Here is a 23,639-nt window from a genome sequence, read left to right as displayed (position 1 = left end):
GCACACACAGATAATTATATAAAACATAATGAGTAATACGCAAACACTATTTATAATAATAATAGTAATATTTTGTCTAAAATATATATTTAAAAATAATTTCTAATATGAGAATAAATGTTTACAAGTGACGGTTTACCAATTTGAAATTCCAAGTAAACAAGAAGCCGGTGGAGGAGGCTCTATTAATAATAACAAACTTGAACTTTGATCCTGGATACAAGTCGCTGTTGTTTTGGAGATGAAGTAAAAATATAGAAAAATTATGTAATTTAATAAGTAATTTGTTTTAAAAAGTAGTACTAACCTAATAGCAGTTCTAGGTTAGGCTCTCTAGCCTAGTTAGGCTTGTTTTAGAAGGTGATATTCTTTTGGTAGGCCAGGCTAGCTCATAAAAGCCTCTGGCATCTGCTGCTAGGCTAGCCTAGTAGTAGTAGTAGGTACGCCTCCTGACCATGGAGGTTAGGTATAATTTTATACCTCCATGGCCTGACTGAGCCTGCTGCTGCTGAGTGTGTGAGTGATCTGAAGCCCGCGCCTATAGACTCTATTTGTTAGGTTAGTACCTAGACTAGGGCCTATAGGCTAGTAATAGGCCGGGGCAAGCTACTGTACTAGCTAGAGGGTGGAGGGGGGCGGGGGGGAAGAAAAGAGAAGACTGCAGCAGCACTTCCTCATCATCAGTCATTAAATAATTAAATAATGTTAAATAAGCCACTTTTTTTTCAGGACGTAAAAAAAACCCGAAATAATAATAAAATGCATATACATTCATTGCTGAATTTGTAAAATATGACCAACCAAGGGAGTGGCAAAGATACACCGGCTGCACGACCTCCTGCTCCAACAAGAAGATCATCATTTTATAGCAATGATTCTAAAAATGTGTCAAGTAGAAGGGGACGGCCACAGCAGGGTGTGGTGAGCATTATTTTGTTTTGTTTCAATTTAGGTAGGCCTACCATTACAAATATGATCAAAACTAATATATTCAAAGACAGATTATCACAAAGTGTACATCTATTTTTTGGTACCAAACAAATGTTGGTACCAAACTATTGATGTTTTTTACATTTTTTCTCCTCATACTTTACTAGGCATCTTATAAGCCACTGTCCTCACTTGTACATTCTGGACCTACGACTTCCAGGCCCGCAACCGTGGCACGAGAGCGACCACCATTAATAGCGAGCACTGGTCCTGATCTGGATGCTATCAAAGAAAGTGAAGATGACATCATGTCTGTGATGACCGAGGTATGTAAATATTTCCAAATATTGTAAATTTAATTTAAATTACATGTTGAAAAGTTTTACTATGTGAGACATTGTTTGGTAATATTCTTATTATTGTTATTCACTATATTCACCATACTTTTTAGGTTATATGCATTATCATGCATATAACCTATTATTCGTCATAGTGACGAATTAAATCTAGTTGTTTTTATATGTATTTTAATGTTAATTATAATAATAATGGAATTAAAGGAAATTCAGAATTTATGTTGACTCAGTAAAACTTAATATTTGAAAGAGAAAAGTATTAATAAATCTGGAATTCTATATTAATTTTTTAAAATAACTAAATTGAAGAATACTTATGTTCCCCCAGCTTACAGGAAATCTGCCAGTCCCTAGATACAAGTTTGAGGCCCCTAAGGATCGTGAAGCAGCACGTGTAATGGAAATAATCAGTGAATACTTAGATGAGACACAAGTTGAGAGCAAAGTGTTGGCCATTTGTCAGAGTGTACTTGAGAAACCTCAACTCTTGTACAATCCTTATCCTGAGATAGTATCAAGACTACGCTGTTTTGCTGAGAGGTATGGATGATGCTGTCAATCCCTATATATTAATGGAGCTGTGGCTTATTGCTTAACATGCTTGCCTTCCAATGCTAAGATCCGGGATTCAATCCTGATCGTTTGTCAGGGTTTTGAATCAAGACCTTTTCTACCCATTACATAAATACCGTTTAGTTTATCCATCCTGTAATTTCTGCAATTAAAGGAAAAATTGTTTATTTTGATTTGATTATTTGTGTACAGGTTTCACATGTTTAGAAAGGATATCAAATCATTGAAATCTCAGCTTGAGAATGCTTTGATTCCAACAAGCATTCCAAGTATATTTGGTGTTGAAGGATGTGATAATGCATGGGGATTAAAGGACATTGTACATGTTGTTAATCCAACGGCATTGAAAGCCTATGATTGGCTGCTTACTAACCACATTCCGCAAAAGATTGATTTTGAAGACAATCAGTATGGTTTTAATGTAAGTGTTCTCTTCACTAATGTTATGAAATGATAGTATGAAATCTTGTCTTCTTTTACCACTTTCAATTTTATGTGAAAGTTTGATTTTTATAGGAAATCCTTTAACCCTCAACATAAAGTGGAACCGTTCGCTTTTCTGCCTTTACATTTGATTCATTCATTTTATTATCCACATTATGTTCTTTGTTTAACTTTTAATCAGAAAATTATTAGAATGACTTACATGTACAGTAGTAATCATTTATTTTTAATTGTGATTAAAGTTATCAAATAGTTATTAAATATGCTGTTATTATTTTTTAGGGTCAAGTGTTAATTGCATTGATTGCACCATGTATATTTCAAAGCACTTTATACAAAGAGGTTCCATCTTTTACCGTTCGTCTCAATTATGTCTTGTATGGACAAAATGCTTCTATGGTAAGATAAAGGATGAGTTTAATAATAAAAATATACTGAAAATATATAACTTAAGTTATAAATCTTACATGTTAATACAGAAGGTACATTTTGTTTTGTTTAGAGCACCCGAATAATGGTTGACCAGGTTGTAAAGCAAGTAAACATTCTAACGTCGCAAGATTCACCCCATGTTTTTCTGAGTAAGTTTACAAAATTTAAGATTATTTAAGTAGGTGCCATGTTTAATAGCTTTTTATTTTCTTCAGTAGTGAATACTCTTATGGTAAAATATTATTATGTGTTCATGTTAAATTAGGAGCTTTGTTATCATCCAGCCTAAAAGGATCAGAAGTGACTGAATGGACATTTCAACTTATTGATGACAAACAAGAGAAATTTAGAAATGCTGTCTTGGAATCTTTCACAAACAAATCTGTTGTTTCACTAGAGGTGTTTATTTTTTTAGTTGTATGTTGTAAAATGTAACTTCATATCTCAGAAAAGATGTCCTGTTGTGTTCTTATAATGATATTGTAATACATTAACAATATTATAGACATCATGGACAAAGTCTTCAATGAAACTGGTTCTGCCAGATCAGTCTTAGAAAAGATATTTTATTGGTTAATTATCCTTATTTAGATGGTTTTTGTGGAGCATTTTCTGTCTCATGAAATACTTTTTTTAAACTACAGGGTATTTTTCTTGTGGATCCTTACCAAAGAAAGTATCTTCAAGGGAAAATAGAATTTAATTTTCATTTTGTGGAATCCACAAGTGGTGGTAAAGAAAGGTTAGTACAATAGCCTGATATTATTATTATTATTATTATTATTATTTCATAAAAATGTTAACTGCTGCCATTTTATTTCGAGTTTGTATTTTAATGTTTAAATATTCAAATAAAACAACAAAGTAATTTGGAATTTCTTTTTAAAAATGCTGACATTTTCAACACAACACAACAATGGTAACAATGTTCTTGTTTTGAATTCAACAGACTGAAAAGCTACGAGGCTATACCATATAAAACGTTGTTTGAGGGCATATTTTGGAAGAAGGCTGATGCAGAGGCTTACTATTCTTTGTTTGAATATCCTCAGATGGAATCACCAAGTCATTTGCCAGTGACGAAAAAGACTGGAAAAACAAAGAAAAAACAACAAACCGATGAAGCTCCTAAAGCAAAGGTTACAGGGATTACTGTAAACATCAAAGACACTTTTAGGTAATGTATTAGTCCATTAGTATTTCTTAAAGTTATTAAAATCATGAACTTTTTCAAATTCAGTGACAATTATTGTCTAGTTATCAAAATCTATGATTACAATGTATATTATTTTGGAGCAAATAAGCATGGTTGATTTTTCTTTTGGTCCTTTTCTTTAATTTATTGATTTTTTTCAATAATTTTTCAGTTTGCATGTATAGCTCTTGGAGATTTCACAACAGTTAGCACTATATTTAGGATATTATACATTTATTTAATTCCTTTTGAATAATTTAGTTATTTTTTCATTTGCAGGCAAAAGCAACAACAAAGTATAGCCTCATTGTATGAGGTACCAGATGTGTATAAAGTTAGTCATCACACTTTACTTTGTGGCTTGATTGACAGGTGAAGCTTGTTTTATTGTAGTACTGTACTGTTACTGTATAATGACATAACACTAAATACCTACCATGTGAATGTTTACAACAACTTCTTCCCCAAAGTTGTTTGGAATAGCAGGATTTAGATGACATTTAATGTGCCCAATTTTGTGTATAATATATCTTAATTAAAATGTTTATTTTTATGTTTCAGAGGAAAATCAAATTCAGATTTGGTATTTGAACTGTGTCAGTTGCATCAGAGTACTTCTGCTCAAGTTTACAATTGTATTCAATATAATGACGTTATTCAGGATATCATCAACTCAGCACCTGCTCTAAGCCATGTTAGTTTTACCAACAATAGTTCTTACTTGTAAAAATACTTTGTAACAATTAATAAAGATGATAATACCACAAGAGGGCAATTAACAATTTTTATTGAGAACATCAAAAATATTTGTTTCCATGCAGTTTTGTAGATTTACTTTTACTATTTACTATTTATCTCTGTCTACACTATCAAACTAGTTTGACAAAAAAAGTGTGATGTGCCCAAATATGGTAGTGATATGCCCAAATATGATAGTTATATGACATCATCGTGTCGATATATGGACACATCACATTTTTTGTCACATAAAGTTTGATAGTGTAGACAGAGCTTTACAAGAATTCCAAGAGGGTCTGACATTTTGCTTTAATTTTGAATTTTACCACAAAAACATTTATATTTTTCAGGAACATGGTTTTTTATTGGATGTTATTGAAAGGTTGTTTGAAGATTATCAAAAAAAGCTGTTGCCACTTTTGGACAATTCCTTGTAAGGAGACTTTATGTTATTCAATTCCATTATTAACTTCATACATACATTTAACATAATAAAATACCCAACATTTCCTAATGATCATTTTAATAGCTGTATCGTAGCATTTAAATGTTTTGTTATTTTTAAATTCAACTTGATAATGTAAGGTTTTAATTCACAGTTTTGCCAGGTCATCAGATATTCAGACAAGCCATAAGTTACTTTGTCAAATAACAAATAAATGCAAGCAGTTACTTACTGAGGACAAGTTTTTACCAAAGCCTGTAAGTAAACATACAACTACTACAGTATACTGTCCTCAGTACTGTTATGAATATTATGACTGTCAAATTTACAAATCATTTTCTACTTCTTTGTCTTAGTTTTTAATGGCGTTGGTTCAGATGAATGCTTATACCACTGTGTTGTTCTACAAACTTGTTGAAGATGCTTTACCTCTCTGTCCAAAGTTTAAGGTAAAATTCATAATGAGAAGAACTTCAATTAAATTGGCCATTTGAGAGGTTTTTAAGGAAATATTAAAGGAAGAGTAAGATAGAGCATTGATTTAATGACTGAATAGGCAGCATACACAATTATAAATGATATAGCTTATAAACATATAACATTTTATTAACAAATAATGTAGTATGTTAAGAACATCCTACATAGAATTAACTTGGCAGAATTGAGAATTCATTCTTTCAAAATCACAATACAATTCAAAAGATGAAAACAGAATGCATTTGGTTTAGATTTTGTTGTGATTTCTTCCAGGAGTTTTATGATAATTGTGCAGAAGCATTTCCTGATGATGTGCCACGACCACAAACTAGAAAGATGCAGAATACGGGAAAAGACTTATCTAAGAAAAAGGTACTGAATCGTTTACATTTGTTGTTTAACATCACTAAAACTTACAAAGGCTGTTTAAAAAAATGCTGTTTAAAATTGTTTTATTGTTTTACATTTTTGCACGTTTGTGAGGTGTATTTCATGGAATGACCCCTCAATGTCATCTTTATCAATATAAGTGGCATGTTTACCAGATGATTAGTTCGATCTTGATAATGTTAAATAATGTTAAATCAGGGAAAAGTGAAATGTTACCTGGTTAGATATTACCAGTATACTATTGTTGTGATGTACTATTTTGAACTTAAGCAACCCAGAACATTTGTTTCATCTCAACTTTAGGATTAGCTTGTTAATTAGCATGTTAATGCATGTGTATTTTAATGTTGAATGTACAGTTTGTTCACCCATGTTTAATGATTTTACTAAATGCTTATTATTTTGTTTAGTCCAAAAAGGTTCTGTACGTAGCAGATGAAATTCTCACTCATGGTAATGAGATTAAAGATTTTATCCAGCAAGACCATTTGAGTTAGTGAATTAATTGTTATCTAATGCTCTGTCTACACTTAACCTTTATGTGACAAAAAATGTGATGTGCCCATATATGGACATGATGATGTCATATCACTACCGTATTTGGGCATATCATCTTTTTTGTCAAACTAGTTTGATAGTGTAGACAAAGCTTAACACTGTAGAATGTAGTTGCAATCAAAAGTATTTTGATTATTCTAAAAGTATGACACGTTTCTGTCAATTGTTTTTTTGTGCATTTAAAAGTACAATGTTATTACTAGTTTATAGAGAACATTGTAAAATGGAAATTTTTAGGCAGATCTATCAAAAGTAATTGATCTTATGATTTGATTTTAGTTATTAATGTTGAAGAGGTTATTGAATCCAGTAACAGACCAAAGATTATGGCCATAGAGGGTGCCCTTATGCAGGTAAGAATTAAACAAGTTAAATTATGTTGTAAAAGATTAGCTTCAGACTATATAGACCTAGACTAGACCATGCAACATATTTAATATGTAAGTGTATGAAACTGATTGAAGAGATTTTGAAAATGTTTTAATTAAGGTTTGCATGAAAAATGTTTGTGTGGGAAAGTACAACATAATACTTACTCTGATAAGATATACACTTACATGTTTTGAGTATGTACTTAAATTGATTTGTGACGTTTCAATTTATAATGTTTCATTGTAGTATTTGATTGACACAAAACTTGATGAGGTGTGGAATGTCTTTTTAAAAGGACTTTTATTTAATGATCATTTACCACCTAACCCATATCCACAACTGGTTACGCTCTTTACACAGGCTGGTTTCAGGTTAGTTTTATTAGTCATCAATCACCATTTTTTTTTTACTAGGATACAGGGACAAATTTCATTCTAAAATCTTGTTTAGCATTATTGCTAATCAAACTGAGTCCATAATAATAGTTTTATATTGTATTTTTTTACAAAATTTTAGAAATGTGTAGCATTAAAGTTGGTTTGCATAGCTTTTTGTTATATGCTACACTGGCGAAATTATTCCCTGGGATAGACAAACAAATATTCCTGAAATTACCTCACATCAACAGCAATATCAACTTGTCATTTAAATCAGTGTTTACTTTATAAACATAGTTTGATTGCTTGTTAGCTATTCTATACTTGCAGAATGAGATTTAAAGGTGATAGTGATGAGAAAGTGTTAAAACGAATTTTGCACCACAAAGCCAAGATACATAATCAAAAGAAGTTCATTTACACAATCCCAACTAGCAATGTGTTTGGTCATTTAAGTGCCATTTGTGTTGTAAACACAGAAACATTTGATAAACTGCGAGCTGTTGCACAATTGTTTAAGAGGAAAGAATATGATGAACGTAGAGGACAGCTTCAGGTAAAGGCTTTTAAACAGTAAAGCACTATCTGCACTATCAAAAAAATGTGATGTGCCCATATATGGACATGATGATGTCATAGCACAACCATATTTGGTCATATCACTACCATATTTGGGCACATAAAACTTTTTTTGTCAAACTAGTTTGACAGTGTAGACAGAGCTTAACACTGTCTGTTTGTTTTATTATTTTTAATGTGTAACGGAAAAAATAACAATCTTATTTTCTTATATAGGTGTCCTTGAACATGGCAATAACCAACATGGCTGCCTTTTACGGAATAATGATGCCATATTTGAACACGTTATGCTTGAGTGAGTTCTGTTATATTCGAGGACCAATGGGGAGTCACCATGAAAGTATACTTCTCTACACCAAAATGAGTAAGATTTATTGAGGTTTTGTATTTTTATCTGAAATGTTACATTTGGCCATTTTTTAAAACCTGTAGAATGAAAACAATTGAAAACTGTTAATATTCTACTGTTCATTTTATTCTGTTGAAGTTATGGAGGATTTTCAAAATATAAGAAGTCAAAAAAAGGTGGTAGTAATTGGATTGAATGTAAATGAAACACAAGTTAGCGCCCAAGACATCGTAAATAATCCTGACTACCTACAATCAAAGTTGGTAACTGCCATTGAAAATAAACAACCCATCACTTTGCAGGTACATTGCTTACTTCTTTATTATGGCTACGATTCATACTAGTTTTGCATGAGTAAATGGGATCAGGAAAATGTGCCATGTGCTATTTTCATCTTCTGTGTGTGCCAACAATTAAAACAACATTTTTCAACCTCATTGTTACCATTTTATTTATTCAGTTTTTTTCTTGTAGATTTGTAAGGTTTTGGGTTGGAGAATTTTGTCAATCAGAAAACAGTATTGTTTGTGTTATGTATTTGTTGATGGAACAAAAGACAGGTATGTATGTCATCTGTATCAATCAAGTGGCATTATTACATGTTTGCGAGGTGTATTTAATAGAATGACCCCTCATCTTTATGATGGTCATTAAATGTATTGCCCTATTTATATATTTAAAAAAATGTGGTTTGTATAACTGCCATCTGTCAACATTAGAATTTTTTTTTTAAAGTGAAAATACAAGGTTAAGCCATGGAGATATTTTGTTAGGCAAACTTGATGATGATTTTGGTCAAAATGTTGAATTGAAGATGTAGTGAGGATTTTCGAAAAATTATAAATTGATTTGGGATTTGATTTTAAAGTTATCTGTATATTTGTTTGTAGACAAGAGGCATATTTCCCTGCAACACCTGAATCACTGTATTGCAATCTGTTTCTAACTGCAAATGAGGTAAGATTCTGATCATGAGTAAAATGAGGTAAGATTCTGATCATGAGTCAAATGAGGTAAGATTCTGATCATGAGTCAAATCTTGACAGTATTACACCCTTTCACATCGCTTATAGTAAAACACACGGACATTAACACCAGCGGTTTATATGGTGAAAATGGTATTATAGACTTTACTTCAGTTAATTCTATGTGCTTTATTTCAGGCCTGTAATCACTTCACTAATGTTTCTTGTGGTGCTGATGTGTCAAATCCTATGGAAATGTCCACATTGAAACCTGTGTTAAAGTCAGTGAACCAACAAATATTACAAGACCTGGCAGACAACAAATTACTACAAGTCTATGAATCACTGTTAATAAAATCTCTTCTGAAGCAGGTGAGAATTTGTATGGTACTTTTAAAAGGTGAAATTGTAAAGTACTGTATTTAAAATGTGCTTGATGTTTGTGTAGCCTGGGTGAAAGTTCTGTCATTGTCAGGATTTTCTCTAATGACAAATTATAACTCCTCTCCCAAAGACTAAATATTAATAAGGAACTTATTATCTCACAGTACAAAAATTCAGTTTGCTAATAAATTGTTTCAGGAATTCAACTATTTACCAGATATCTGGCGCATGTTCCATTCTGCTGGCCCAGCAATGGAATATCTGAAATACTTGAACAGTGCACTTCAATCGTTAGTTATCCATGCAATAAGTGTGACGACTACAAGAGCTACAACTGATGAGGTATTAATAATGTGTTTGTTTTATAAAGTCTTGAGACACTGCATACTAACATAGTATTTGTAATGATAGAAAAGATGTTTTTTTTTCATTAAACAATTTGTAATACAGCCAACTCTCCCAAAACCAGACTTTTCTTTAGGTTCAAAAGGTCCCAAATTCATTTTTACCATTAAAAGCACATTTCGAATACCAGACTTTCCGGAAAACCAGACAAATTAGGCCACTCTAAAGGTGACTGGTATTAGGAGAGTTGGCTGTATATTGATTCAGTCTACAAAGAGTTTATCTCAATGATTGTGTCTAGGCCTAACAGTCCCTGTTGCTTCTTGCATTATGCATTTTATTAGTAATTGAAGACTTATTGGTTAAAATCTAACCTCTATAAGTGTTCTTATTTGTAATATCAGCTTGGATTTGATAGCATGTCTTTGGGTAAGATGATGAAAGCATACCAGGAAAAGCTGGAGTCTGTGTTGAGTAGTAGCTTTTCTGCTAAGAGTATTTGGCTCATTATCAAGAGAAAGTTACAGTTGATAACTGAAAGAAGTCAAGTGTCTAGTGACCTTAGTTTGTGCATTGAAGAGCAGGTAAAAAACTATTCAAATTATAGTCCTTGTCTCGTAGATTATTCTGTATTACTGTCAAATATCACATATTTTGGTCAGTTCAGTGAACTTTTATCTTTGAAAGTGAACTTATAAAATGTTGGGTGTGGTGTATTTTATTGTTTATTCTATCTATGCATAATATAGAGTATGGGTTAGTAATGAAGGAGTGTAGTGTACACAAGGATTTTCTAATAATACAGGTGTTTTGCACCACCTGTTTTTTTTACAGACAGTTTGTGTTCTTGAAGAGGTTAATACACTTTTAGAACCAGTACAAGCATTGCTAATAGAAGCTTTACACAGTATATGTAGTAGTGTCAACACTGAGTTAAAGGCTATACAGGTGACAGAGGGTAGATAAGCATCTATGTGGCCAAAATATGGAAGCTACAGAAAGGTAACAGCTGTATAGATGACGTTAAGAATAGCTGCAGCATAGAGGTAGTTTCAGCAGGGAGTAACTTCCTTGATTTCAGTGGCGTGATGCTGGGGCCTGATGCCCCTGGTTTAAGTACCCTAAGTGGCCCTCCAACGCTGGAGCCCTCGGGCATTTTTAACCTTTTTCAACATATTTGAATACCTTTTTTTCCCCAGCACTGCTCAGGGGCCCCCATAAGCTCCGGGGTCCCTGGGTTTAGCCATTGAGTGCTCATAGTTTTGTAGTAAATGACTAGTATGTAGATGATTGAGACTAGTGGCCTTATTTGCAGTGTTAGCAGTATATGATTGCTTATAACTGTGAAGTGTAGTGGAGCTGTAGCTTGGTGGATTGCCTTCCAATCCCAAGGTCTGGGGTTCAATCCTGACCTAATGCTAGGGTTGTAACTCACGACTCTTTAAACTCCACTCCCTAAGTCTCAAATGAGACTTCGTTTATAAGCATGATAAATTATAAAATAGTTTATCCATCCTGTAATTAGCGAGTTACTTGTGGTTGGATGTGTATGAAATAAATAATAAATAAAAAAGTTTGTGACCATTGTTACTAGACAATTTGGCACAATATTTATTACAAATTCCAAGAGTTTATTTTAAAAAAAACATTCCAAACTGATATTAACGAGGACATCTAATTTTCAACAGTGTTGAGCATATCATTTTTAAAATGTAGATTAATAATACTAAATGTACTACTGTATAAAGTGAATTAATGATAAATAGTATTGTATGAAGTATTATAGTCGTGGTTTAACAGATTCTTGTGCAAGTTGGTAACCAATACAAAAGTTGGCAGGAGTCCAATGTATTTATTCTGGAAGATCAATCACAAGCTCACTCGTTTCTAATACTTCATCTGTGTTTTTTGGTGATGGGTGATTGGTCAATTTACTCAGCCTATCAGAATCTCTGTAAGAAACACAGAAACAGAAAAAATGACAAATTGTGAATTTATATTATTATTATACGTAATAAATTCTTGTACAGTATTGATACAGTATTTATGTGCAATCCATTGCTAAAATAATATTAATATTACCTTTTCATCTTTTTTCGTAGTGGTTTTGTTGTCTTTTCGTCTGCTTGTGATAGTTTTGTCAGGATATTTGTTGAATCAGAAATTTGATTACCAGAACTTGGAGATGATGATTGAGCGTCTGAATGGAGACTAGTACTGACCGTAGACTGTGTGACTGAGAGAGAACCAGCTGCATGTAAATAATTAGGAATATTTTAACATATAAACAGTCGGAACAACTAACAACAACAACTAACCCCATTTGTTTTTTATTTACTTACCAAGTCTGTTTTGATTTGTCTGCTGTGCAAAGGCCTTCCCAATCATTTCAGAAATATGCTGGCCCTGTAAACAAAATGTTTTGGTCAAAACAATGCCATGGATTTATGAAAACCTGCTTTTATTTATGATATATTTGTGATTTTATTTCCTCACGAATGAAACTTACCGTCAAGAGACTTTGGTCACTGGCAGCAATTGCTAAACTACCAGACATATTTTGGCCATGTGACACACTTGATAGTTGATTAACAGCATTTGATTTACTTTTCTTTTTGGTTTTCTTCTCATCTCCATTCTTAAAAAATAAAGGTTAACAATTTACTTGTAAATAAGCTGTGTGTGTGGATGGTTGAAACAGATGATGAATGATGAGTACTAGATTTTAGTGTGTTGTTACACAGTCATTTATTTTTAGGGTTCTCAGATCTAGAATGCTGGCGAGGGATGATTTTGAATGTGGGATGGTATTTTATTCTTTGCTGTATTGTATTTGTATGGCTGGTTTGTTTAAATTTGTTTTTGTAATTTTACTGTTATTGCAGTGACTGGGTGATCTGAAGAGGTCACCCAGTATAAAAAACAAATAAATTTAAAAATTCATGTAAGATCTGAAGGTTAATTGTTAAGATGCTTTTACACAGTGTAACTTTGTCCCCCAGGAAACATCACAACTCACTCGGTTTGCCTCCGTATCACTACCATTCGATGAGGAGGCAGTAGCATCAGAATCCGAATCTTCGTCGTCTGCCTTTTCATACTGCAGTAATCGATCCAATAGAAAACTTTTATCTCGTGTTGACTTCAGAAGCTTTCTCTGTGTTCTTCTCAATTCCTCCTGGAAACATTCCTGCTCCTAAAAAAATTAAACTTATCACAATTACATCCACATTATTATTATTATTATTTATTCAGACAAAAGATACATTTTACAAAATATAATACAAATCAAAAAATTAAACAAACACGACGCAAGAAGAAAATAACTAGCTGCCAGGAAAGCACAAAAGCAGCCTAAGCCACTGTCACCAATTAGGTGTGTACCTCCATCCAACCATTCTTCTATAATTTCAAACCATGTGTGTTTATAATAATATTTATTGAAGATATACTTTTAAAATAAATATATAGACAACAAATACAAAATCAATACAACAAACAGATACAAAATAATTATGAATATAATGAATGAAAGATGTTACTGGGATGATGCTTACATATATTAAGAAGCGAAGTTTTCTTTTTAATGTCTTATATTTTTTCTTGTAGTCTACCTCTTCAGCTGGTATTAACTCATCTGAAATATATATAACAAATTAAGCAGCATTAAAAAACAAATGAGTATAGATAATAATTCATATTAATTAAACCAGGGGGTTGTTACCTCCATGATTAATTAAAAAACCATTCCTTATTAATATTAGTAATAAAATGGGGTTTTCGGATTCAAAACTAATACCTGCTAGTCTAACAACATTCAGCCCATTTTGAAAGTGTATTTCAGGCCTAGGCTTATTTTAGAACGAGTCTAGGAATGAGGCTGACTCTCACACAAGACTGGAGTAATAAACAAAATAACAACCCCATTCACCACCGCGCCACAAGCAATTTGTGCGTGTGTGTGTGTGGTAGGTAGGCTAGGCAAGGCAAGTGAACGCAAGACTGCTTCGTAAAACCAGCCTATAATTCAGTCAAAATTCACTAATTAGCTTTGGTACAATCTATTAAATGTAAGTTAATTACAGGTCATGTACCTGGCATCTTAATTATGTTTTATTTATTAATTTATTCCCATAAAATTATGCTCTTCCATTCAGCTTCAGCTTTTTACAGTAAAAACAACACTGCGCTGATTTTGGCGAACTTTGTTTTGTGCAGTCCAACTCGATTTGATTATACTGTAACAGAAAATATTTTTGTCTTTACTTAATGCAGGGTCAGGGGTCGATCTTTTCAATAAACGGGAAATTCGTGTAAGTTAGTGATCGAAATGAGTATTCAAAATCATTCTCTAATCATAATAATCCATACATTTTGATAGATATTTTTCACACGCGATATTACTATATATTTCTTTCTGTAGGAAACTAGGAAAATGTTTTCTAAATTTTGTCGTAAACCATAACAAATTAAAAATATTGCAATCACACACACAGCGTTTTAATTTAGTATGTTATCAAGTTGTCCTATCCGAATCCAATACAATAGCTAAGCCTAGTAGGCTAGTCTAAATATGACTTAGGCCTAGTAGTAGACTAGAAAGATGAGTCCGTAAAAAACCACCCTCTCTGCTGTTGAAACTCTGACCGTACTCTGCCAGAATTTAACTTAAAGTGTTTGTACTACTAGCCTATAATTTAGTATTATTATACAGTATTATTATAAATACTAGGTAGGGTAGATGTACCAGACTTCGGCAGGTTACAGGGAAATTCGTTATTTACGTGTATTTTTTAAAAGCATCACAAAATATTTTTTGGTAGAGTTTTTAGTATTTATATAAGTAGTAAATACAGTGTAAATTATCAAATAAATATTTATAATTAACAAACAATAATAAAAATGTGTTTTTTATTTATGTACCAAACCTCGGCATGTGTGTGCCAATCCTCGGCATACGCTGCCCAAGCAAGCCCTGGAATTACGCGCGAGCGATTGCGCAATCGATCGTCGATGAAATAGCAGGCCTAGCTAGGCTAGGCCTAGCCATGGCCAGATGTGAAATAAATGAGTCAAAAAACAGCAATATTAACTTTATTTTACCAACAATTATATTTTGAAAAAAAATTAATAAACAACATTGCAAACAATTTAATTTAATTAGTTATTTCCGTTAGGTGCCGAAGTCTGGCACATATCATTAATTATCAACCAAACATCTTAACACCCCTCATAAACCCTATATTTTTTCATTGGTTTGAAAATGGAATATTCTGGAATGTTGCTACACTACAGTAGGAGCCTATTTCAATCCCAGACGTGTCCCTCGTGTGTAATTTTTCATGCCCTGGAACTTTAAATGGAACAGTCACGTGTTAGCTCATTGGTCTATTTTGCTGAAATGTCACTTCCGGTTTTCAGGTTTCAGTTTTTATGGCTACTGGCAGACATGTTTCGCTGATGTCTAGTAAACGATCGGTGGTTTTTATTTACCACCTATAAATAAAGTATATTATACGTTAAGATAAACAAAAAATATCAATTATTTAATTAATTATGACTAATATAAATACAACCTGCCGAGGTTTGGCACATTGCCGAGGTCTGGTACATCTACCCTAGGCCTAGTAAAAGTAATGAATGGCCCTACCTACTACCTAAATTCATTCATTAAAAAATAAACATCTCTATCATATGCTCAACTTTAAATATTTGTTTTGTTTTTAGTGGTTCGTTTTTAGTATGGGTGAAAAAAAGAATCACTGCTCTCGCCAGAAATGGCTGACGGGTGGAATTCCTCAGTTCAGCAGATCACAGATGTACAGAAGAACTGCAATGTATAAAAGAAAGAGGGTTAGTAATATTTTCAGTTTGTTTAATGGAGTGCTAATTAAAATATAAAATTTAAATTTCTTCAATATATATCCTATTTATTGCTTGATTTGTTTCTTATTTGGTTTTATTTGACTTTATTCAGTGGTTTACCACAATAGTATATAAACAAAGTTTAATTACATTTATTTAAATATTGCATTGTGAACATATCCAATTAAAGTAACAAAATAATGTATTTCCAATGTCTTTGATTTCATTCTGTTTTATTTAGGTTGTTGCCAAAAAAGAAGTCAAAAGACCGGCTGCAATGTTAGAAAAGCAGATCAACGGAGAGAAGAATGGAGGGAAACGCCAAGTCCGTGTCAATCGTCTGGTAAGGATTTCAGTTTCAGACTTACTCTTATGGCACTGTTTTTTACACAAGTACAAGGGCTTCTTACCAATACTTTTCTATTTTAAGTTACTTAATTTATTACCTATCCAATTGGAAATTAAAATATTGCAAATGGGAGGTCTAAAGCTTAGTGGAGTTGTGGCTTGGTGGTTATGATGCTTGGCTACCACTCCAAGGGTCCTGGGTTCAAGTCCCGTCACATGTCAGGATTTTTTCAAAGGACCAAATTACTCCACTCCCAAAGACTTGTAATAAGACTTTGTTTATGTAGAGCATCTTGTGTATATGTTGGTCTTGTGAACCTCTGAGGGTCCCTAATGATCAGCAATAGCTGGATGGATCACCCTCATTAAATATGGTAAAAAAAAAAAAAAAAAAGCTCTGTCTACACTATCAAACTAGTTTGACAAAAAAGTGGTAGTGATATTATTCTCAAATATGGTAGTAATATGACATGTCCATATATAGGCACATCACATTTTTTTGTCACATAAAGTTTAATAGTGTAGACAGAGCTTTAGAAATTGAACTACAGGAGGGTTTTTTAATTGTTAAATCCCTACAATTTACATACATTACAAACACAAGAGTTCATCAATATATAAGTGGCTTTTAAATTCTAAATGGGACTCCATTTTGTCAATGCGAGTACTATTTGTTTTTACTTATATTTCAGCCTGTGTATCATCAATTAAAATACATTTTAGTATACATTAGTTTATAAATATTATAATCATTTTATGTTCTAGCCTCGGTACTACCCAACTGAAGACCTTACAAGGAAATTCCGATCTCGCAAGCAGGCCTTCTTTCAACATAAGCATAAAATCCGTGCTACAATCACACCTGGAACTGTTTTGATTTTGGTAGCTGGCAGGTACAAGGGAAAGAGAGTTGTTTTCTTGAAGCAACTCGCCTCTGGGCTTCTTTTAGTCACCGGTAATATGTTTTATTTTTTAAATAATTTCTAACATTGTTGCCATAGATATCTAACATTCTAATCTCAGTGGGGACAATGTTTTCTCACAGTCTTCTTTTAATTATTAATAAATTGTGTGGTTTCTTGTATGCCTGCATTTGTGTCTAGATAATTGTAAGTTTGCTTTCAAATTGACAGGCCCGATGCAACTGAATGGTTGTCCACTGAGACGAATCAATCAGAAATATGTCATCGCCACCAAGACAAAACTTGATATAAACAGTGTCAAGATTCCAGAGAGACTCAATGACCAATACTTCAAACGACAAAAATTGAGAAAACCAAAACACCAAGAAGGAGAAATCTTTGAAAGCGAGGAACAGGTCAGTATGATTTTTATAATATTCATTAGTATACAAAAATATTGAACAATTAATTAATATATATATTTCCAAATATTTATTTGAAGTAATTTTTACTTTTATTATGTATTTATGTTGTACTGGTGATATTGTTGTTTTTTTTTTATATAGAAGTACAGTGTGTCGGATGAACGCAAGGAGGACCAGCGTGATGTAGATGGCCAATTGATGAACATAATAAAGGATGTTGAAAGCATGAAGGCTTACATCGCGATGCCATTCTATCTCAGTAACAAACAATATCCACATAAAATGATCTTTTAAGTAAAATAATGGTTAACCCAACTTCTAAAGCATCAGTTATGTCTGACTATATATTAAAATGAGAAAGAAGAAAGAAAAACATGTGTTTGGCTTCATTTTGTTTTTACGACTGATTTGCATGTGTAAACTAGATCATGCCTTTGACCAAAAAAATGAATACAATTTTTGTAAAACTCCCTTTTGATCTGAGTGAAAGTTGAATGCAACCTATATATAAATACAAATTAGAAGGTAAACATTTTCACTCATCACGTTTTTAGTGTTTTAGTGCCTGTGGTTTGGGTCATGGTTTGGTTTGTAGTTTTATAGCGCCCTCTATTTTTGGGTACATCAAGTACAAAATAAAATTAATCGAATAATTAATAATAAACCAATAGATACATGCAAAGAACTAAGTTCTTTGATACATGGTACTAAGTTCTTTGATACATGGTATCATTTACGGTCGTCGATCCTCGACACTACGACCACCCATAGCCTTTTCTGCCAAAAAAGTTCTGAATTTTATATTATTTTGCCTGAAATAATCGTATTTCTGATTGTATTGGGCTGGAAAAATGTTTATTACTGTACTAACTAATGGTTTAAATATGACAGGGCTTGGTACAGTATTAATCACAATGTTCGGGCGTCGTTATGGTGAACTACTTTAATGACACAATGAATGGGGATGAGCCTCTTAATTTTTCAGAAATAAGACGACGTACGCGTAGTAACTAAAGGTTTTCGTAATGCTTGTGCACGCGCAGATCGATTTGTTTACAAAGTAGGCGGAGCTTGCGCGTTGCATGTTGGGAATAGCGTTAAAGTTAACGTTTACGTATACGTGTTCGAAAACTCGATCCCTATTTTTCTGAAATAAGGTTCTCTCAACGTACGTGTAACTAAAGTTTTTCGTAATGCTTGCGCACGCGCAGATCGATTTGTTCACAAAGTAGTCAGAGCTTGCGCGTTTACATGTTGGGGGAAATAGCATTTTAAAGTTTACGTGTGCGAAAACTCGATCCCTATTTTTCAGAAATAAGGTTCTCTCGACGTCGTACGTACGTGTAACTAAAGTTTTTCTTAATGCTTGCACACGCGCAGATCGATTTGTTCACAAAGTAGGCGGGGCTTGCGCATTGTAAATAGCGTTAAAGTTACTGTAACCGTGCTCCTGCGAAAACTCCCTACTTTAGTAATGTTAAGATCCTTGATTTTCTAATGATTTCTTATATACTTAAATACCAAAACTTTTTACATCTTTCCCATTGGTTATTATAAATACATTTTATTCCAGGCTAAAATTCCACCAATCAGATTGGCCAATGACACCACGCAATCTTCACATGCATATGCGCGTTAGTCACATGATCAAATCAATTATCTGAGATCAAGTGCCGTTTTCGGCCACAATGACCTGTATGGACTATACCATTATAAAAATATGGGAAAATAGGGGTGTTCCATTCATTAATTTAATGTGCTAATTTGAGCTGCTTTTGTTGTTGCAGCTTCTACATTTTCTTTCTTACATTATGTTTCAGCAACAAAGGGAAAATAAGTTACAAATAAAAAATATTAAATAAGACAAGACAATATACTTAGTTTAAATCACATAGTACTGTGTATTCGTATATACATAAAATTAAAAATGTATTTTTATACTTATGAAAAGAAGTAACACAAATCTTTTAGTTTTTTTGGTGCATTATTCGAACGCAACGTAAACATTAACTGTAACGCTATTTCCCAAAATGCAACGCGCAAGCTCCGCCCACTTCGTAAACAAATCGATCTGCACGTGTGCGCGCGCGCAAGCATTACGACAACTTGATAGAGTTGTTGTTACGTGACCGGTACGTCACGTCGAGAACCTTATTTCTGAAAACTAGCGTCAATGAAAAACGTTAACCGAAGGCCAAGGGTATCGAAACATGGAAGAATAATTTATATTAAATTCTGCAAAATAATTAAGAAAACAAAATGGTAAATTTAAAGTTATGTTTTATAAGAATTGTTCATCGCAATGCTATTTATCACCCAATATGCATTGTAATGATAGCATATAGTTAAGGCTATGATATTGTAAGTATAGAGTGAGCCCTCTATAGTTAGTGTACAGTTGAGTGAGCAATGCCTCATGGCATCACTTGATGTAGGAGAACCAAGATGGTTGAGATGTAATAAATGAAACACTAATCAAGTCACGACTACTACCTGTGTTATTTATAAAACAAGTAACATTACATGGTGTCAGAATGAATGGATTAAAACCTCCAGAATCTTTGAAAGTAAGTGTCAGTAATAATATGGCAGAAGAATGGAGAAAATGGAGTCAACGTTTTGGGTTGTACATTACAGCTAGTGGCCTAGATAGGAAGCCAGCAAAGGTAAAGTGTAGTACACTATTGCATGTAATAGGCGAGGAGGCGCTAGACATATTCAACACATTTGTATTTACAGCTGACGAAGATGCTGAAGATGTAGAGGTAATTCTTCAGAAATTTAAAGCACATTTTGAGCCCCAAAGGAACATAACGTATGAAAGGCATAAGTTCAATACAAGAATACAAAAGGAAGGTGAAGGGTTTGATCAATTCATAACTGATTTAAGAAGTAAAGCAAGAACGTGTGAATTTGATAATTTACATGATAGCTTAATAAAGGACAGAATAGTAGTAGGAATTCGAAGTGATACTGTAAGAGAAAGGTTACTTCGTGAAAATGATTTAACGCTACAGAAAGCAGTAGAAATATGCCAAGCTGCAGAGATTAGCCGCAAACAAAGATGTGTAATGAAAGATGCATCAAAAACGGGCAACAGTGAAGTGATAGAAGAGAGTGAAATAAATAAGCTTAAAACAGAAAATAAGTACAAAAAAGCTAGTAGTAGTGCTGCCAGTAGTTCATACAATTGTAGGCAATGTGGTAAAACTCATGAGTATAAGAATTGTCCAGCATATGGCAAACAATGTAAAGCATGTGGAAGAAATAATCATTTTGCTATAAAATGTAGGAGTAAAGATAAAAGAAAGCCATATAGGTTTAAGAAAAATAAAATAGAAGTAATAGAAGAAATAGATAGTGATAGTACAAATAGTGATGAAGAGTTCCTAATGGATACATTAGAGAATAAAGATAACACCAAAGAATGGTCTGTAAATTTAAAGATCTATAACCGTGATAGCAAACATAAGGTAGTAAAGTTGAAAATTGATACTGGAGCTCAGTGTAATGTGATAACAGAAAGTATAGTACAAGAATTAAAGATTCCAGTAAATAAAACAAATGCAAGGCTTATAACATATTCTGGTGAAAAGATAAGACCAGTTGGTAAAGTAACACTACTCTGTGAAAACAAACATAAATACTATGAATTAGAGTTCCAAGTCATGAATAAAGCAGTTCATCCTGTATTGGGACTGCAGGCTTGTGAAAGACTAAACTTGGTGAAGAGAGTAGAAAGAATAGAAACTAATAGTGACTACAATGATTTGAAATCTAAATACGATGTATTTAAAGGTTTAGGTTGTATTGGGGGTGTACAAAAGTTGCATGTAAAAGAAGATGCAAAACCGGTAATTCATCCGCCAAGATCAGTACCTATTCCAATAAGAAAGAAAGTATTACAGGAGTTGAATAATATGGAAAGTAAAGGGGTAATAGTGAAACAAAATGACCCTACCCAATGGCAAGCAGAACATGATATTAGTTTTGGACAGTTGCAGCGCTTAGTAACAGAGGCGCCAGTTTTACAATATTATGATGTAGAGAAACCGGTGACAGTAAGTGTTGACGCATCAAGCACAGGTATAGGCGCAGTATTATTGCAAGATGAACATCCGATAGCGTTTGCATCAAAAGCGTTTACAGAGCCTCAAACAAGATATGCACAGATAGAGAAAGAATTAGCAGCTGTAGTTTTTGGATGTGAGCGTTTCCATCAATATTTGTATGGCAAAGAATTTATCGTAGAAAGCGACCATAAACCCTTAGAATCGATAATGAAAAAAGCACTAGCACTAACGCCACCAAGACTACAGAAAATGTTATTAAAGCTACAGAAATACAAGCTGGAACTAGTTTATAAGAGAGGCAAAGAGTTGTATATAGCAGATGCATTGAGTAGAAATCATCTACCAGATATAGAAACAGAACAGTTTAGCATTCCGCTTTACATGATTAACAACCTACAAATGACAAAAGAAAGACTAGTAGAAATAAAGAATGAAACAGTAAAGGATACAGCTTTAAGTAAATTAAAGGACGTAGTAATAAATGGATGGCCAGAGAACAAAGCTATCCTAGAACCAGACGTTAAACCATATTGGGATTATAGAGATGAAATCTTAGTAGAAGGAGATATGCTATTCAAAAATAACAGATTAATCATACCAGCGACACAACGTAAACTGATGTTGAGTAAATTGCATGCTAGTCACCAAGGTATTGAAAAAACAAAGAAACTTGCACGAGATTTAATCTTCTGGCCAGGAATAAATGCCCAAGTGACAGACACAGTAGGAAAATGTGAAATATGCCTAAAACACCGAATGAAAAACCAAAAAGAACCAATGGTAGCCCATCAAATACCATCAAGACCATGGCAGAAAGTGGGCATGGACCTATTCACACTAGAAGCTGAGGAATACCTAATAATCGTAGACTATTATTCAGGGTATTTCGAAATAAACATGTTAAAAAGCACGAAATCTAGCTCAGTTATAAAATTTTGCAAGCAACAATTTGCTAGACATGGGATACCAGAAGAAGTAATTTCTGATAATGGACCACAATTTGCGTCAATGGAATTTCAAAATTTTGGCAAAGCGTATGATTTTAAACATACAACAGCATCCCCATTTTATCCGCAAGCAAATGGAAGAGCCGAAAAAGCAGTTCAAACCGCAAAAATGATACTCAAAAAAGCGAAAGAAGATAAACAAGATCCATATTTAGCCCTATTAAGTTACCGCAATACACCTAGAGATGGATTACCATCACCAGTACAAATGCTAATGGGCCGTAGAACAAAAACACATTTACCAACGTCTACGAAACTGCTGAAACCAAAAGTAACAAACAACATGAGACAACTAAAACAAAACAAAGCAAAACAAAAGAACTATTACGACAGAGGAACAAAACCGCTAAAGACACTTAAAGTTGGAGATAGAATTTATGTGCGAAAAGATTGTCAGTGGAAACCAGCAACAATCGTTGAGAAACAAGAAAGTCCACGATCATACACAGTTGAAAGCGATGGAAAATATTATAGACGCAATCGCAGAGATATCATTAAAGTAACAAGTTCGCAGGATTCACAGACATCACATATAATAGAACCAAACACCACACAAGAAACACGTCGCTACCCTAAACGCAACAGAAAACAATTGATAAAACTAGATTTGTGAACTAAGGGCAGAATAACCCCTAAATTGTGTGCCAGAATAGTCTAACTCTGAGCACAACATAAACAGCATTATATGTAATGTACTGTATGTATGTTAGGAAAGAGCTTTTGCCTGTTGAGGTTTTGTAAATAAAGATTGTTAGGATTTATATGTAAGAGAAGAAAGATGTAATAGTTTTGTTTTGTGAACAAAGGAAAAGATATTGTTAGAGTGTTGTTAGTTAGTAGATTTAGATGAACAGTAATTAACTTTTTAATTTTAAAAAAAAGGGAGATGTAATGATAGCATATAGTTAAGGCTATGATATTGTAAGTATAGAGTGAGCCCTCTATAGTTAGTGTACAGTTGAGTGAGCAATGCCTCATGGCATCACTTGATGTAGGAGAACCAAGATGGTTGAGATGTAATAAATGAAACACTAATCAAGTCACGACTACTACCTGTGTTATTTATAAAACAAGTAACATTACATGCATGATTAAACATATGCCTATAGT

At 33.2% G+C, this 23,639-nt stretch overlaps 4 protein-coding genes across 6 annotated transcripts; 3 read left to right on the top strand and 1 right to left on the bottom strand.

The window, feature by feature from the left end:
* The first annotated feature begins 251 nt into the window (after positions 1–251).
* On the top strand, positions 252–12,107 carry LOC144835049 (uncharacterized). The gene is made up of 29 exons (XM_078690061.1): positions 252–279; positions 730–921; positions 1,098–1,256; positions 1,615–1,826; positions 2,052–2,280; positions 2,586–2,702; positions 2,806–2,884; positions 3,001–3,134; positions 3,380–3,477; positions 3,685–3,912; positions 4,210–4,302; positions 4,492–4,624; positions 5,019–5,101; positions 5,268–5,370; positions 5,470–5,562; positions 5,864–5,962; positions 6,391–6,472; positions 6,818–6,891; positions 7,157–7,281; positions 7,618–7,843; positions 8,083–8,230; positions 8,354–8,517; positions 8,690–8,775; positions 9,106–9,172; positions 9,379–9,552; positions 9,763–9,906; positions 10,314–10,493; positions 10,744–10,911; positions 12,012–12,107. Exons 2-28 carry the CDS (start codon positions 793–795, stop codon positions 10,873–10,875), a joined length of 3,591 nt encoding a protein of 1,196 aa, XP_078546187.1. The 5' UTR covers positions 252–279; positions 730–792; the 3' UTR covers positions 10,876–10,911; positions 12,012–12,107.
* On the bottom strand, positions 11,341–14,148 carry LOC144835051 (uncharacterized). Of its 2 annotated transcripts, none has more exons than XM_078690065.1 (7): positions 14,004–14,148; positions 13,467–13,546; positions 12,929–13,105; positions 12,419–12,547; positions 12,252–12,315; positions 11,992–12,145; positions 11,341–11,861 (listed from the first exon to the last, which is right to left on the bottom strand). In XM_078690065.1, exons 1-7 carry the CDS (start codon positions 14,008–14,010, stop codon positions 11,762–11,764), a joined length of 711 nt encoding a protein of 236 aa, XP_078546191.1. In that variant the 5' UTR covers positions 14,011–14,148; the 3' UTR covers positions 11,341–11,761. The 2 variants fall into 2 exon arrangements, with proteins under 2 accessions (XP_078546191.1, XP_078546190.1); XM_078690064.1 differs by having other exon boundaries at positions 11,992–12,160; positions 14,004–14,147.
* A 76-nt stretch (positions 14,149–14,224) lies between these two features.
* Positions 14,225–17,822, top strand: LOC144835050 (large ribosomal subunit protein eL6-like). 2 transcript variants are annotated; one of them, XM_078690063.1, is made up of 6 exons: positions 14,225–14,243; positions 15,637–15,762; positions 16,016–16,117; positions 16,888–17,077; positions 17,256–17,440; positions 17,591–17,822. In XM_078690063.1, exons 2-6 carry the CDS (start codon positions 15,652–15,654, stop codon positions 17,741–17,743), a joined length of 741 nt encoding a protein of 246 aa, XP_078546189.1. In that variant the 5' UTR covers positions 14,225–14,243; positions 15,637–15,651; the 3' UTR covers positions 17,744–17,822. The 2 variants fall into 2 exon arrangements, with proteins under 2 accessions (XP_078546189.1, XP_078546188.1); XM_078690062.1 differs by lacking the exon at positions 14,225–14,243 and adding an exon at positions 14,682–14,687 and having other exon boundaries at positions 15,638–15,762.
* A 2,161-nt stretch (positions 17,823–19,983) lies between these two features.
* Positions 19,984–23,142, top strand: LOC144834733 (uncharacterized). Its single transcript, XM_078689637.1, has one exon. It carries the CDS (start codon positions 19,984–19,986, stop codon positions 23,140–23,142), a length of 3,159 nt encoding a protein of 1,052 aa, XP_078545763.1.
* Positions 23,143–23,639: the final 497 nt, after the last annotated feature.

Source organism: Antedon bifida, chromosome 2 (assembly GCF_963402885.1).
Source record: "Antedon bifida chromosome 2, ecAntBifi1.1, whole genome shotgun sequence".
Taxonomy (NCBI): Eukaryota; Metazoa; Echinodermata; class Crinoidea; order Comatulida; family Antedonidae; genus Antedon; species Antedon bifida.
Note: the sequence above shows the minus strand (reverse complement) of the source record. Positions and strands in the feature narration are given on the sequence as shown.

Coding starts and splice junctions, on each gene's coding strand:
- LOC144835050 (XM_078690063.1), top strand. CDS start 15,652: ATGGGTGAAAAAAAGAATCACTGCTCTCGCCAGAAATGGCTGACGGGT. Junction 16,118..16,887: donor AAGTCCGTGTCAATCGTCTG/GTAAGGATTTCA, acceptor TTTATGTTCTAG/CCTCGGTACTACCCAACTGA. Junction 17,441..17,590: donor TCTTTGAAAGCGAGGAACAG/GTCAGTATGATT, acceptor TTTTTTATATAG/AAGTACAGTGTGTCGGATGA.
- LOC144835049 (XM_078690061.1), top strand. CDS start 793: ATGACCAACCAAGGGAGTGGCAAAGATACACCGGCTGCACGACCTCCT. Junction 1,827..2,051: donor CTACGCTGTTTTGCTGAGAG/GTATGGATGATG, acceptor ATTTGTGTACAG/GTTTCACATGTTTAGAAAGG. Junction 10,494..10,743: donor GTTTGTGCATTGAAGAGCAG/GTAAAAAACTAT, acceptor TTTTTTTTACAG/ACAGTTTGTGTTCTTGAAGA.
- LOC144834733 (XM_078689637.1), top strand. CDS start 19,984: ATGAATGGATTAAAACCTCCAGAATCTTTGAAAGTAAGTGTCAGTAAT.
- LOC144835051 (XM_078690064.1), bottom strand. Junction 13,106..13,466: donor AACTTCGCTTCTTAATATAT/GTAAGCATCATC, acceptor TAATTTTTTTAG/GAGCAGGAATGTTTCCAGGA. Junction 12,316..12,418: donor GTGACCAAAGTCTCTTGACG/GTAAGTTTCATT, acceptor TTTTGTTTACAG/GGCCAGCATATTTCTGAAAT.